At 33.5% G+C, this 15,796-nt stretch overlaps 2 protein-coding genes across 5 annotated transcripts; both read left to right on the top strand.

The window, feature by feature from the left end:
- The first annotated feature begins 602 nt into the window (after positions 1-602).
- On the top strand, positions 603-5,729 carry AT-IE (histidine biosynthesis bifunctional protein (HISIE)). 2 transcript variants are annotated; one of them, XM_022285836.2, is made up of 6 exons: positions 603-732; positions 2,488-2,695; positions 4,497-4,742; positions 4,835-4,930; positions 5,014-5,165; positions 5,314-5,729. In XM_022285836.2, the coding sequence occupies exons 2-6, from the start codon at positions 2,543-2,545 to the stop codon at positions 5,516-5,518; spliced, it is 852 nt and encodes a 283-aa protein (XP_022141528.1). In that variant the 5' UTR covers positions 603-732; positions 2,488-2,542; the 3' UTR covers positions 5,519-5,729. The 2 variants fall into 2 exon arrangements, with proteins under 2 accessions (XP_022141528.1, XP_022141529.1); XM_022285837.2 differs by lacking the exon at positions 603-732 and adding an exon at positions 2,968-3,083 and having other exon boundaries at positions 2,556-2,695.
- Positions 5,730-10,435: 4,706 nt separating this feature from the next.
- On the top strand, positions 10,436-15,307 carry LOC111011841 (Protein kinase superfamily protein). Of its 3 annotated transcripts, XM_022285755.2 has the most exons (9): positions 10,436-11,564; positions 11,682-11,770; positions 12,281-12,506; positions 12,624-12,832; positions 13,425-13,551; positions 13,660-13,731; positions 13,880-14,066; positions 14,154-14,286; positions 14,739-15,307. In XM_022285755.2, the coding sequence occupies exons 3-9, from the start codon at positions 12,359-12,361 to the stop codon at positions 15,000-15,002; spliced, it is 1,140 nt and encodes a 379-aa protein (XP_022141447.1). In that variant the 5' UTR covers positions 10,436-11,564; positions 11,682-11,770; positions 12,281-12,358; the 3' UTR covers positions 15,003-15,307. The 3 variants fall into 3 exon arrangements, with proteins under 3 accessions (XP_022141447.1, XP_022141448.1, XP_022141446.1); XM_022285756.2 differs by lacking the exon at positions 11,682-11,770 and having other exon boundaries at positions 10,436-10,934; XM_022285754.2 differs by lacking the exon at positions 11,682-11,770 and having other exon boundaries at positions 10,438-11,564.
- Positions 15,308-15,796: the final 489 nt, after the last annotated feature.

Raw genomic sequence — 15,796 nt, 5'->3', positions numbered from 1 at the left:
ATAGCAGTTCATCTCCAAATTGAAAAGTTTGCATTCTAGTGAATGTTCTCAATTTCTGGTTTCGTGTGAAATATTGTATATATGAGGATATATAGTATAGTGATTTGATTAGGACATATCTTATAACTCAACTTGTATATATGTGGACGTGCGGATATATACTATAATGATTTTGAATGTATATATGCAGATATATAAGTGGATACATCTCATAACTCAACTTGTATATATGCGGATATGTAGATATATACTATAGTGATTTTGAATATATATATATACATATATATAAGTTGATATATACTGTGATTTTGAATATATTTTTTTGAATATGCGGATATATGTTTATTGAGACTATAATAAATATAAATATAATACATGTAAAATTAAATTAAAATAAAATCATACATGCAAAAATCTAAAAATCTAAAATTAAAAAATTGTAGACATTTGTGTAAATAAATTTATAAAACAGCTCTCCAGAAACCTTACATTCTCCCTATTTAATAACGAGGTGCAACCAGCCCAATTTCCACGTTACTTATAAAGCCCATTAAGTATCCAATCAAAAGCCCTTAAAAGAAAACGCAGGAAGCCCATTTAAAGGGCCCATTAATGCTTCACTATATAACATAAGAGGTTTTAGGGTTCTTCGTCTCTTCCTCTGCTGCAGTCGTGCGGAACTCTGATAGCCTTTCTGGGATTTCCCTCGTTCGCCGTTTTTCTCCTACGATGGTGAGTTCTCATTCCTCCTCTACTCGATTCACCGCATCACAATCTTTCGTTTCGGATCTGTTTATTTTTCTTTCTTCAATATCTGTTCGGTTGTTTCTCGACAATTGTATGACCGCAAAGTGGAGAATGTTTAGGGGATTTTTGGGCTGTTGACTGTTGTTGAGACGTTTTCGAGTGTGTGGATTCATGTTTGCAGAGAGACGACTTGATGAATCGATACATTTGAAGCCTCTGTTTCTAGGAAATTTTCCCGGGTTTCTTTTGATTTGTTTGTGGTGTGAAGGGATTTACGATTGAGAATTTGCAGTAATTGTGCGGTGAATGGTTTTCTGGGAAAAGGGTTTGATAGGAAGTTAGTAAACGATTATGGCAACTATAACTTATAACTTGCGGGTAGAAGAAACCATAACATTTGTTGAGGAAGAGTTATGAAAATAACTTATTTGTTTTGGATTCTTAGAGAAATACTTGAAAGCTCCAGGAAATGGAGAGAAACAATGCTCAAACCTTTTCAATCGGTGGATAATATTTGATGCCCTGAATATTTTTGTTCAAATTTCAGCGTTTTTATTTTTTATCCAATGCCCCGAAATTTAGAAGAACCATGCACAAACGTGTCTTTTTTTTTTAAGTTGTCTCGATGGAGATAAACTATTTCAAAAAACTATCTCACGTGTGTCGTGAGCATGTCTTAAAGTTACTCCTTTGTGACTTAAACGTGTCTTTTTGTTTCCTCAGCATGTTCGAATTTAAACAAAAATGAAAAGTCAACATTAAGGTCTTTTACACACATGTTTGAACAGTTTGATGTTTAATATAATAACCTTTGCTGATTTTGTCCACTCGTTTGAGCCTTTTGTTGTTAAACATATGCGTTTTTTGTTTGTCCTTGGCTCCTTGTTTCAATTTTGTTTTAAAAAAGCATTTTCAGATTCTTAGCTTTTGGAGTTTGTTTAATGGGTTGTTCTGTTTTTGTGTCAAAAGGTTCTTCAAAACGATATTGATACTATTTCAAAAAACTATCTCACATTTGTCCTGAGCATGACTTTATATATACACACTAAAAAATCTTATTATTCTTTATCTATTACATATAATAAAAAACACTTTTATCTACCATCCAATATATAGGAAAGCATTAGGTTCCAATGTTTAGGGCATCCTCAAAGGTTCCAATGTTTTGCGGTAATGTAAGATACTTGGTATCTTGGGTATTGCCCATATGGAAGGCATCAGAGTCGATTTGTATGTCTTTTTGAAACATGGATTTCGATGATTCCCATGTCGCAGGCATCCTCAAAACAAACATGAGAATCTAGATGCTCGTATCACAGGAATCTTGGATTCTCACGAAACAAACGGCCCCTAATACAGGAACACAATTGAAATATTTTAATACATGAAGTGAGAATTAAATTATAGTAAATATTATATTTTGAGGAACTAAAAAAACCACACTTTGGTATTTCATTTCACAATGTTTTAGGCAAGCCCATTTCAATAGAGGTCATTTTTTTTGCTATATAACACGGTGATTTTAGGGTTCTTCATCTAGCTTCGCTGTGGTCGAGCTGAAAATATGAGCTTTCACTCGTTTTCTTCTTAAGGTTTCTTCAAGATACTGAGTTCTCATTTTGGACTTGATCATTCATCTTCCACGGAATTCTTATTTGCATTTTTCCTGTCGAATGTTCGCAGATTTCTTATTTCCAATCCATTTCTGTCCTTTCATGGGAGTTTTGATTGTTGTTGCAGGGCAGTGCATTCTTAGAGTAGATCGTAGGGAAATTCTTGAGCTCCAGATATTGCGATGTCGACTTCGTATTTTGGTTGTCAGTCTCTGAGATTCTCCCCAGCTAAACGTCTTTTTGTTTCCACCAACTTCAGTTCCAGGAAATTTAGATGTGGTCCTGCTTTTGCCTCGACGAGCGATTTTGGAAAAGACCTCTCACTTCAGATGAAGGTACTTAGACATTTTGATCAAATATTGAGCTGCACTCTTTTGAATGACATAACCATATATATTATTTTATGCTCATTGTCATGGATAATTTTACTAGTTTGGTAAGGAATCTATCATCGTTCATTTGATATGGCCTTATGTGTCTGGAATACAAATTGGGAGATTAGATCAAAGTCTCTTCAAGTAGACATTTTTAAAGTGGGGTTGTTTCCTAATACAATATTTCTCTTCATTCTTTCTAATGAAATATCCACAACTTATTTCATGCACAGTGTCATGTTGGCTTTTACCAGACCCAGTGAGGAATCTATCTCGTTCGTTTGGTAGGGCCTGCTATGTGTCTGGAATATGAATGAGGAGATTAGACTTAGATCAAAATTTCCTCAAGGTGTTCATCGTTGCCCGATAATATTTATCAAATTTTTATTTGAGCTACATCTGGACTCCACATTCTATGTATTTCCAGTAATTCCAGCTCAGTTGAATTGATCTTGTAGGGCTATTCGCACATTCTACTGCATGATTCTACTGCATGATGTAGTAATGGTGTGTGTTCTGCATGTGGTTTTTGAATAGTATCTGGGGTATCCATGTCAACTTTGGTCTATAGGTTATAATAGGATAGAAATTGAGAAACCATGTTCTGAAGGTTGGTAGATTTACACTGGGACCTTACATTTCATTTTAGTATCTTACCAAAGATAGGGTATATTTTCAGGGTTTCATAAGTTTTCATAATAAAAGCTCTCCTGAAACTCACTGAAGCACAATGAGGTGTTGTGCGGCCCCGTCATTATGTTCATAAAAATTTTAGTATAGAGATTAAAATATAATTTTGAAAGAAAGACCATTTATCTGTTTAATTTCTTACTAAAATGTCGAGCTATTTTTGTTATCTTATTATTCATAATAGATTTTTCATTATAAAAATTTTATTTACATTTTATTGTGGTTCCCCCCTTTTTTACACACTCTGCTTAAGGCTATTAAGACAAAATGCTAAGAAGTTGTGATGTATCCTGATAAAATAATGCTCTGTACTCTTTCGAATGCAAATCGAACACCCTTTTTTGATACACAGTATCATGAAGAATTTACCAGACTTAGTAAGGAATCTATCTTGTTCATTTGGTAGTGCCCGCTATGTGTCTGGAAGACTAATTGGGGAGGTTAGACCAAACTCTCCTTAAGGTGTTCATCGTTGCCCAATAATATATTTTTAATTATTATTTGAGCTACATCTGGACTCCACATTATAAATAATTCCAATTTAGTTGAATTGTTATTGTGTTGGCTTATTCTTTCATATTCTGTTTCCCGTTGAGCATCTGCTTTTTTAAAATAAAGCTCCATGTCCTACACTCCTGTTTTATTTTTAATTAATGCTGAAGGGTGGGGGTCTGAGGAGTTCTGTAAGTGGGGGAAGAGAGAGAGAACGAAGAAGATGGAGGGAGAGGGGGAGAGAGAAAGTGGAAGTTATAGTTTTGTTTAATAATAAGAAAATTGATCATTACATTCAGACCTACTCAGAGGTCCCATTGGGTAAGGTCTTGGGGTCTCTTGGCTATACCAACTTATATAAGTCTCAAAATCAAACTTTCTTGTCTCGTGGGTTATCCAATAAAAATAGAAAGAGAACTTCAAGATCAAAAGGGGATTTAAATCAAAATTTTATGATTATGATTAATTTAACAACACATTGTTCAGGCATTTTCTCTGGTTTTCTTTCTTTCTTTGTTTTTTCCCCCTCGTTCTAATTAGTTTATCCTTGCACTCAAATATATCCAATTGTATGTTTCAGGTTGAGATGCTGTTAGACAGCATGAAATGGGATGACAAAGGTCTGGCAGTAGCTATAGCTCAAAATGTTGATACAGGAGCAATATTAATGCAAGGATTTGCGAATAGGGAGGCTGTTGCTACAACTGCTTCCCAACGAAAGGCTACATTCTACAGTCGATCGCGATCACAGCTGTGGACAAAGGGAGAGACCTCTAATAACTTCATAAACATTCACGACATATTCATTGATTGTGATCGTGATTCTGTATGGCTCTAACCGATAGCGACCTAAACAATCACATCAGCTTATTGTGGTTTACTGTGCATAGCTAACTCAGTTTTAAAACTGATTGTTAGATCATTTATCTCGGGAAGCCCGATGGGCCTACTTGTCATACTGGAGCCGAGACATGCTATTATACATCACTAGATGACTTGATGGAGAGTCAACAGGTCTGCTGCTTTAACAGATTTGTTTATGGATAACTAAGAGAATGAGATTGTTTTGACCTATAATTGTGTATTAATTCTTGTAGGAGGTGAACCATAAGTTGGCCTTGTCTACTTTGTACTCATTAGAGTCCACAATCTCCGAACGCAAAGTGGAAATAGCTGTTCCACAAAATGGTAAGCCCTCGTGGACGAGACGACTGTTGCTTGACAACAACTTGCTCTGCTCTAAAATCAGGTATCGTATTTTAAATTGACATTTTGTTTACCAGACTACATTTGAAATTTTAATTGTGGCACCATAACATTCTCTAGTAAATCTCTTTCTGTCCCATGTTCCAGTCCCTAGCATTTGACAGCTTCAGTACTTGTCCTGGTTCTGATAGGGAAGAAGCGGACGAGTTGTGTCGAACGTTGGAAGAGAATGAGGATAAGTCTCGCACTGCCTCGGAAATGGCAGATGTGCTGTATCATGCCATGGTTCTCCTGGCAGTCAAAGAGGTAGAGATGGAGGATGTTCTTCAAATTCTGCGTCAGAGATTTTCTCAGTCGGGTATCGAGGAGAAGAGGAATCGACCGCCCAAAAGCTAATTAGCTATTGATTATCACATTTTTAACTGTGGGCAGTATATATATGATGGCACAAGCACATAAAATTTGTTGTAATATTTCTCCCCTGATTTAAGTAACTTTTGAATTCTCACTGTAATTTGGAAACCTTGCAGGCTTAATTGCCTTCATTTTTGGTATTTGAATTGTTTTATAAACTCATATTAGGAGGAGTTGGATCACTTTTTGCTCATCTAATGGTGCCAATCTACCTGGTATGTAACTTCTTTTTTGGTTAAATTACAAGTTTGTATTCTTTAATTTGACGGATCTCATATTTTGTGTCTATCCATGCATTTTAGTCTTTGAATTTTGCGATTTATTCCAAAGCTAATCCATAGATTTCCCCTATTAGACACAAAATGAGATTGTGAAATCTTGGTTTATTAAGCATAATTTTTATTATCCGGAATTTATTAGGCAAAACTGTAATTTTATTTATTTTGGTTTTCAATCCTAATCTAGAATTTTCACAGTATTTGGATCTAATAAAGATGAGTTTCAAAAGTTCATGACATGCTTATAAGTTCTAGCAATGGGTGGTTGTCAACGAGTTTAACTCAACTATTAAATCAATCTTGCTAAAGTGGGAGGTTTAGTCTCTTATCTCGACATTTATTGTACTAAAAAAATAATAAAAAATAAGTGTTTAGTTCGAATTAATTTTTAAAAGTTGTAAGTTCAGTCTCTTATCCCGACATGTTCAGCTCGTATCAAATTTAAACTAGTGTTTGACGTATGGCAAAACTTTGGACATGAACACATTGGAGTGTGTACTTAGCATTTTGGTTTAATATTGCAGAGGAATCACGTAAAAACAATACTAAATGCCAAACGAAAAGAAATTTAAACTCATTATATTATGATCAGTTGATGCAGATCGACGAACACAAGAAGTAATTTAAATCTTTTATTGGTTTCTTGAGTTTTTCTCCCTTTCTCCTTTACATTAACTCTTCAAGCTTTCCTCCCTATGCTATAAACAAAGAAAGAGAGGCAGGACCACTCTCATGCGCTCTCCATCCCCTCACACCTATTCATCTTCTATCCGTATTTTTAGGCTTTTTATTGCTACACAATATTGTTGAGTTGTAGAAAGATTTGATATTTATTGGACGACTCAAATTATTTCAACTATAAAACGAGATTTTTCGTTATCAGGAATCACCTATGTTATTAGGAGTGAACCGGTTCTAGAGAGGTAGCCCATCTGACAAAAATCAATTAGTAGTAAAAACTTATCTTGAATTCGAATCTTCCCACTCTCGGTTGTCGTAAAAAAAAGACGAAAATCTACTCAACCTACTCTTGTGGGGCCAACTTGATGGGCAAAGATTAGTCAGTTTGACTAACTCGTCTTGCAATTTGTTTGAATCTTATTTGTTTTCTTATTTTCTTTCAAAAAATGAGTTAGTCCTATTTGTTTTCTTATTTTCTTTTATGACAAATCACAAATTCTCCGAGTTAGATGTATCTTAAAAGGTACCAAAGCGACTTTTTTTGTGGTAGTGACATGATTAATTGATATACTATGTATTTTATATATAAATTCTATTTATCTTCGAGATCCTTATTAAACATTAATCATTTACTTTTATAGGTCAAATTAGTAATATTTATGTCTTGGCAATAAAATATGAGTAACCTCTCTTAAAGGTCAAAGATTCAAATGTGCTCCATGTTTCAATTGTAATACTGTGAACTTTAAATTTATTCAGGATATCTATAGATGTAATTACTGTCATGTATAAAAATTTATATGAAAATTAATGTTATAATATAAATCAATTTATCACTGCAAACATAGTTTAGTGGATAAGACACCATTAATTTCGTTAAAGTCAGAAAAGTTCTGTCCCATACACATTTATTAAACTACTCAAGAAATTTTTAAAAAATATTTATATAATATAAAACTAAATCATTACTATATTTGAAAAAAGAAAAGAAAAAAAAAAGACAAACTCATTTACTACATCCTAGTGCAATGCCAACTACTAGGTTTTATATGTGAATCAGCTTGCATTAATGGCAAAGGATTTTCTATTTCCATTTTTCTAACCATGACTTAATAAAATATTTGATATCACTAATAATACTACCAAGAAAACAAATTAAATATAGTAGATTTGTTCAATCATATTAGCTTCCCTAAAGTTATTATATAGAAAATAAATTAATTTCAAAATGATGCATAAATAAAAGCAAATGAGTATATAAAATGAAATATTAAATTAAGTTGATTTCAAATATTAGTTTAATATCAATCATAGAGATGTATAGATCAATTTGTTACTCTTACTTTAATAATAAGGAGATTATTGTCAATTTGAACATTGGTTAAGATATATATTCTCTATTAAAAAGTTAGAGGTTCAAATTTTCACCATCAATCGAGTTATAAAAAAATATATATATATACGAATTATAATATATATATATATATTTATTTATTTTGTAACAAGCCATAGTTTAATTATATTTCCATGAATAAAATCCTACAAATAAAATTAACAAAATAAGAGATAAAATATTACTTTGACTTGTGCATATACCATAAAATAAAAAGCTACTTTATATATATTTTCCCACCCACATTATGTATGAAATTTTAGTTTTGTTTTCAACTCTTGAAAATTTCAAACCTATCCCTCAACTTTTCAATTCTTTCTTAGATACCCTTTGAATGAAGGAGGGGAGCAATTGCATTCTTTAGCTTAATCTTATATATTTTATATTACAACTTAACAAATTTTAAAAATTTTACTTTTAACTCTTTATATATATATATAGCTTTGCCTTTGTTCTTCCAATCTACAATATTGAAAAGTTTTGCAAATATGATGGGTTGTCTGAGATTTTCCTAAATTATTACTATTTTCCTTTAAATATATATAAATTTTAAATTTAATTCTTAAAATTAAAGTTTTTGTCTTACAAAATTGACACAAGAGATGGTTTTAAAACAAATAAAAGTTTTAAGGATACATTTAAACCTATTTTAAAATTAAAGTATAAAATTGAGAAGTAGTTAAAAGGTAAAATTTTTAGTTTACCTAATATCATTATATATTTATGTTTTTTTTTCTAATCATCATAATATATTTTATGTTGACTCAAAATGGAAGATTTTAGGTATAAATTTTCAAAAAATAAAATAAATAAACTTTTACATAAATAAAATAAAACATATAATTCAAGCATAGTTAAGTTAAGATGATGTTAGATTCCTATTATCATCCTAAATGTCAAATATGGTATAAAGTTCAAGACTTTACAAAATAACATTATTCAAGTCAGTATAAAAATCAAATATGATTCAAAACGTCCCACAAAAAGTTAAATTTATACCCATTTGAAAAGCAAAATTATTACATTTTCAAAAATTAGAAATTAAATTTGCCATTGAGTGAAATTTCTCTAAAATAAATTTGGTACGACAAATGTGAATTTTATTGTTATTTGGATATTTATAATCTCTAGGTTCTTTTTAAATATAAATTTTGATTCGAAATCTTACTCATTGATTGAAGAGGTTGAGTCTCAATCAATTTCTTGAGGAGCATATAGAAGTTTCAACATTATACTCTTTCATAACTCATCAATTTTAGTCTTTTTGAAATTGAATTTTAAGAATTATTTTGAGTTTTCAAAATCTTTTCCAATTTGAACTAGATAAAATATTTATTACAATTTCATAGGTTAATAGTTTGATTTCCACTTGAACTATATATATAATTTTTTTAAAGTCTTTTTTAGTTTCTCAACTTAAAAATTTAAGACGATTCTATTAAAAAGGTAATTAGCGGGTGGAAAGATTCTAACTAAGAATATTTTGATCAGAGATATGTGTCAATTACCACTAAGTTAAACTCATGTTGGTGGGCTCAATTTTCACCCAACTCAATTTGATTGTACTCATTATAATTTTAATCATACTCAATGTCGTTAACCTATATATAAATTAATTGTAATAACTATTTTGTCGTGCTCTGATTTTCGCCATTAGCAACTATTTTTGTGATATCTAATTCTTTTTTAGTACATCTAATTAAAATCATACTAGATTGAAAATCTACCCTAATAAATACCTTATTTCCATATAAAAAATAACTTTAATGTATCTATGTATTGCTTAATTAATTTTTATGTGAAAATTAACTAAGAATAAATACAAAACATGTACTCAAATAATAATAAAAAAAGAATAAATACAAAACAAAAACAAAGATTTGTTGCCTTCATTAATTGAGCTAAGCTTAGATTGACAGCTACTAATACTTTACCGGTTAAAGTATACTTAATCGAAATTAAAATTCAACATTAAAATTCAACAGTAATAATTTATAATTACATGGTTAGACTAGAAATTAATTATAATTTTCCCCTAAGGAGCAGTTAAATTCATATATTCTTCAAAAAGAAAAGAAAATAAAATAATGTTAGCTCATGGAGTGTCTTTCTCATAATTCTAATATGGAGTTTCTTTTGTTCATGTGTCTCAATCTTGAAAAGATTTTGATAGCACATGATTAAACTTACATTAATTTCAACCCAATATATTTTCTTTTTCCAAAAAAATTTGAATTATTCATCACATCAAAACCAAAAAAAAAAAGAAGAAAAGAAAAACCTTGTTTTCACACAAAAATCTCCCTCTCTCTCTCTCCTCTGCAACAAAATTTGGACAGTTCTTGTGTCATTATCCACTCATCCTCGTAATTTATATAGCTGTAAGAACCTTTGAATCCAAAGAACAACAGTCCAATTCCCTCAAACTTTATTTATTATCACAAGAAAATTAGAAAAACGAAGACAAATAAAGAAGCATTTGTATGTTCTAACGCGCTGCATATTCTCTCCCTTGTTTGTTTCTTCAATATAAATTTCCAATTTTTTCTTTTGAAAAAAAAAAGAACAAATTGGGTCAGTGGGACGGAGCAATGTCAACATAGCTGGCTGGTGGGGATCGTTTACCCCACAAACCCCACAGCTTCGAATCTCTCTCTCTGTTCTTCCTTTTTTTTTTTTTTGTTGTTGTTGATGTTCTTGTTTAATTAAATTCGTGAGGGCAAGCTGGAAAATGGGTAATGATTTGAGTGATTTGATTATTCCTTTTTCTATGTTTGTTTCTCTGTTTCTTGGCTTTCTGGGGGTGGTTTCATTTATAAGCTCTTCTGTTGTGATTGTGAAGTGGAAGAATTCAAAAACACAGCCAAAATGCTCTGTACTACTCGATACAGCAAAATGAACCCTCCCCCACCTATTCGTCTTTCAACTTGGCAGTACCAGACAACACTATTTTGCTGCTTTACAGCCCACCCATTACTCAACAACATCCCAATTTTAATTCCCCAAGATTAATTTCAATTGCCCCTTTCTCTCTCTCTCTTCCTTTGTAAGCCCCCCTTCTCTCTCTTTCTCTGTATTATCACTCTTTTTGTTGTTTTGGCCACATGGGTTTTGTTCCTCTGATTGTTTTGTTTGAAAGGTAGTCGGGTTTTTGATCTGGTTTTTGCTTAATCGAGTGTTTGTTCTTGGTGGGTTTTGTTGGGTTTTTGATTTTGTTTTGGGGGTTTGAGACGATTTTGAAATTGGGTTGGTTTGGTGGAGGGGAAAACGAAGCAATAAAACTCTGAGAAGTTGTTGTCGGCGCGAGGTCACTTTCTGTCGGCATTGTCTGTATCCAATGATGCATTTCGTATTAATTTAACCAAAAAAGTACTCAGCCACTGCTTCTGCTGCTGCTTCCTGCTTCTTCTTCTTCGGCGATTTCGTCATCTTCTTCTTCTTCTTTCGATTTTGGCTTCTCGCCATTTGCAGGAAGCCGATGATCGGACTCCATTTTTGCGATTTTGAGCTCCTTGATAAGCCATTTTTGGCTTAGTAGTCCTAAGATTCTTCTTCTGCTTTCGGAATGTGGGTTGAATTTCATCGGGTTCACTCCACGCTTCTGCACTTTCCGATTTCCAAATGACGCAATGCCTCCAGAAGATCTGCCTCCTCCATAGTTTCTCCACGATTTCAGGTTTGAAGTTCTAGATGATAACACCATTATATGTGTGTTTGGTATTCTTCAATTCTTCAATCTCTTCCTCTTGCTGAATTTAGATGTTCATTCCCTTGCTAAAAAAATTGAAAAAAGGGGGTGGAGGTGGAAATAATGAAGATCTATGGCTTGAACCTCATTCTTGTGGTTGACTGTTGGAGTTGCTCCTATATCAAACACTTTAGGTAGGCAATGGTTTGGTTTGTGATCCGAAAATTTGTTTTCGAAGAACAAATAATGCAGAATGCTTTATTTTCACTGCATTAGACACACATGTTCCAGAAATGGTTTTTGAAAACAAGTGACACCAAACATATTTTTATTGTTTTTCGTCGAACATAAGTATCGAAAACAGATCACGAACCTAATGGGGACTTTTAACTTGTAGGAGTTTCTTTCAGTTTTGGCCCCATGATTGTACCTAATTTGAGTGATGTATTTTTCGCTATATCTGTAGCTTGAACTTCAGATTGTGAGAATTGCTTTGATATCGAACACTTTTAAGTAGTAGGCACATGATTGGTTTCTGATCCAATAATTTGTGTTCAAACACTGTAGTATTCATTGTTTTTGGCAATGTGGAAATGAAAGCGGATCACGAACCAAACAGGGCGTTTTAATTTGTGGGAGTTTGTTTGATTTTGGCCCCATGATTGTACTTGATTTGAGTGATGTATTTTTCTGTTGTGTTCCAGATTCAATGTATTATAGTGTGCATAGTAATTGTTATACTGTAAAAAAGAATCACCGGTGAAGGGAAGAACCCACATGAGATGTCAAGCGTCCTTGCAGCAATATTAGGAGGTTCTGCAGGAGCCGTGGCATTGGTGGGGTTGCTTATTATACTTATAAGATTCATAGCACGCTCTCGAAATGCTGCACGAACTTCCGAGACTGGCTCTTCTGATCCTTCTGTTCAAGGTATCATCTTTCGTCTTCATTGCCCAAGTTATCGGGTATCACACGTTGTTTATTTTATTTTCCCCTTCTCTTTTCCAAAGGATGATCATCAGTTGGTTGTGTTTTTGTACCTTTTAGTGGGAAGACATGTTGGGATCGAGTTGTCTTTGCGGGATGCTAGGCATTTCGAGATGGCGGAGTTGGCGTTAGCGACTAATGATTTCAGCGAAAATAACTTGATTGGAGAAGGGAAGTTCGGGGAGGTCTATAAGGGCATGCTTCATGATGGAATGTTTGTTGCTATCAAAAAGCGGCATGGAGCGCCTAGTCAGGATTTTGTGGATGAGGTAATATTCATTTAATGTCTGTAAGCGCTCAACGGCATTGTTACCTGTCTCAACATGCATAGTTTGAGCATGAATGTAAGAAGTATTTGAAATGACTACACGAGATCCTCGCAGATATCTTGTTCATTCCTCGTGCTTTCAGTCGGTTTCTGAAGTTCTTTGATTCAAACTCTTCTTCACTTCTCCCATTTGTTTAGCTAACAATGTAATGATCTAGTATCTTTTCTGCTATTCACTCAGCCTATGGTGTGTTTATTCCATTTATGTTTTGACCATCACCTATTCTTAGAACTTGAGAACACGTAGGTACGAGTACGACCTATGGAGCAGATCCTGTTCAGATGAGGTTGTTATAGTCTCATGTTAAATTAACACTTAAATTGCATACAACTTCACTTGTTTATTGTCTTTGAACTTTCATGTATGGGTAAATGCTAAACCAAGAGTTTCACTTTACAGTTACCTGTCCTCTTCTGTTGCTCATTCTGCCTCACAAGTCGGTGATCGGCTTCGTTTCATGTTTTTGGAAAGAGAGGTACTTGCATATATGTTCGACTCATGTTTTAATCTAATTTAGTTTGTTCACTATCAGGTACACTACCTCTCGTCTATTCAGCATCGAAATCTCGTAACTCTTTTGGGCTACTGCCAGGAAAACAATCTACAGTTTCTCATATTCGATTACATACCGAATGGAAGCGTTTCTAGCCACATATATGGTAACGTTCCATCCAGCTGCCTCATGAACTTTTTGTGGTCCTAACGCGTAAAAGCACTATTCTAAGAAGTTATCCTAAACTTACTCTTAAAAACATGGGTTATTGAAGGTGCTGAGCAGCTTTCGGCTGAGAGGCTAGAGTTCAAGATCAGACTCTCCATAGCTCTGGGGGCAGCTAAAGGTGAACCTCTGCAAACAGTGAGCATTTATTTGCATCTCTTGTAGATTGACTAACCATCAAATATATCAATGGTGAAACCAAATTCTTATCTATGAATCGATTTCAAGAAACCCGTCTCTCGGTTACTTGACCCGATTATCATATGCAGGTCTGGCTCATATTCACTCCATGAGCCCTCGTTTGATACACAAAAACTTCAAGACATCCAATGTTCTCGTAGACGAGAATTTTATTGCTAAGGTAGCAGATGCAGGACTTTACAATGTCATGGGAAGAACCGATATTTCGGAATCATCATCTCGAGCAACAGCGGATGAGATATTCCTTGCTCCAGAGTATTCATTCCAAAACTTCCTGCTTTTTCCATCAGCACTGCAATTTTTATTTTATTGCATTCTTTTAACTTCTGTCCTATTTTCCAGGGTAAAGGAGTTTCGACAATTTTCCGAGAAAAGTGACGTATACAGTTTCGGCATATTCCTTTTGGAGTTGGTTAGCGGTCAAAAAGCGACAGATGCGCCCGTTTCCGATCCAAATTATACCCTGGTTGATTGGGTAAGTAGTTTTTGTTTTCTATCCAAATGCTCATAGATTGAGAAGTCTACTGAAAACAAATTGGCAAAGATATGTTCATATGTACAATGTAATTTCTTCAAGTTCTAGTTTGTTTATCCTCCTAATGTTTCGAAGGTGAAACCATATTTGCAACTATCTGATCATGTCTAGCTCTAAACAGTCTCGGTATCGATCCTTCCTTATTAGATCATCGATTTCAGTATCTTTTTAGGACATAGTTTGCTTTTATCAATTCGACTGCCATCTCGGGACAGAAGGTGAAGGTTAATGAAAGCAAACAGGAAACTTTAGGCTAGCATAGGTCTAGTTAGTATATGGCACTGGAGGCGGAACTCCAAATCGGACATTCTTTTTTTTTACACTGTTATCTTTCAACCTTTTTTCATTTTTCGGATTCTGAGACCGGGTTCCATTCCATGCCTGTTTTAAAGATACAAACCAATCAAAAGAAGAGCGACATTGCTAGCATTGCAGATCCAAGATTGGGGAAGAGCTTCACTGACGAAGGCATGGCCGAACTGATGCAGTTGATACTTCAATGTGTCGGGTCGTCGAGCGAGAGGCGGCCGGTGATGAGCTATGTGGTGATGGAGCTTGAAAGGATACTGGAGAAAGAGATGAACTTGACAACAGTAATGGGAGAAGGAAGCCCAACTGTTACTCTTGGAAGCCAGTTATTCAAAGCCTCAAAATAAAGAGGGAAAAAAAAATCACATCCTTGTTTGTTTGCCAAATGTGTGGTATATGTGTAATAAGATTATTTTTTTCAGTTCTTTATTATTTTTTTAAATATTCATTTTCTTTCTTTTTTTTTTTTCATTTTTCATTTTCCATCACATCAGAGAAGAAGAGTAAGAGACCTCAGCTGTTATTAAGTGTATAAAAAAGAAACAGCTGAATCATTCTTTTTATCAATTTTTTTTTCTTCACATATGTATGAAAGGTAAATGTTGTCAGCTTATTGTTCATATGAAAGTGAATGTTGAGATTTTGTGTGCCATTTTTTCCCTTTATTTTTTGTTCTCATGTTTATTTTTTTTCCTTTGTCAGAGTGAGACCTCTTTTAATAGGTTTTGGTTTGTCAGAGTGAGACCTCTTTTAATAGGTTTTGGTTTCGGGACGGATGGAGTGAAAGTGGGAGATATGCGACATGTGGGGTTTCTAGAAGAAGGGACGTATATATGAATCGATACTGAAAAGTTCTAAAACTGTAAACATAAAAGGTTAAAGAATCATGAAATAGTATAAGCATAGAACTAAGTAATTCAGAGAAGCCTAAAAAAATGTCATATTTATACGAACATGGTGCATATTCTTTTTGGAAGTTCATTCATCGGGAATGTGTTCTAGGAAACATGTGAATCAAATTCTTTTTGGAATTTCATTCATCGGGAATGTGTTGTAGGAAACATGTGAATCAAAATAAAACATATTGAAATAATCTACATTTTATCTCAAATGTTGCTCAATATATAACGTTTGTTTATTA

Source organism: Momordica charantia, assembly GCF_013281855.1.
Source record: "Momordica charantia cultivar OHB3-1 chromosome 4 unlocalized genomic scaffold, Mcharantia_2.0 BLBB01000004.1, whole genome shotgun sequence".
In the NCBI taxonomy this organism is placed as follows: Eukaryota; Viridiplantae; Streptophyta; class Magnoliopsida; order Cucurbitales; family Cucurbitaceae; genus Momordica; species Momordica charantia.
The sequence above is the reverse complement of the archived record's forward strand: the minus strand, read 5'-3'. Positions and strand labels throughout refer to the sequence as shown.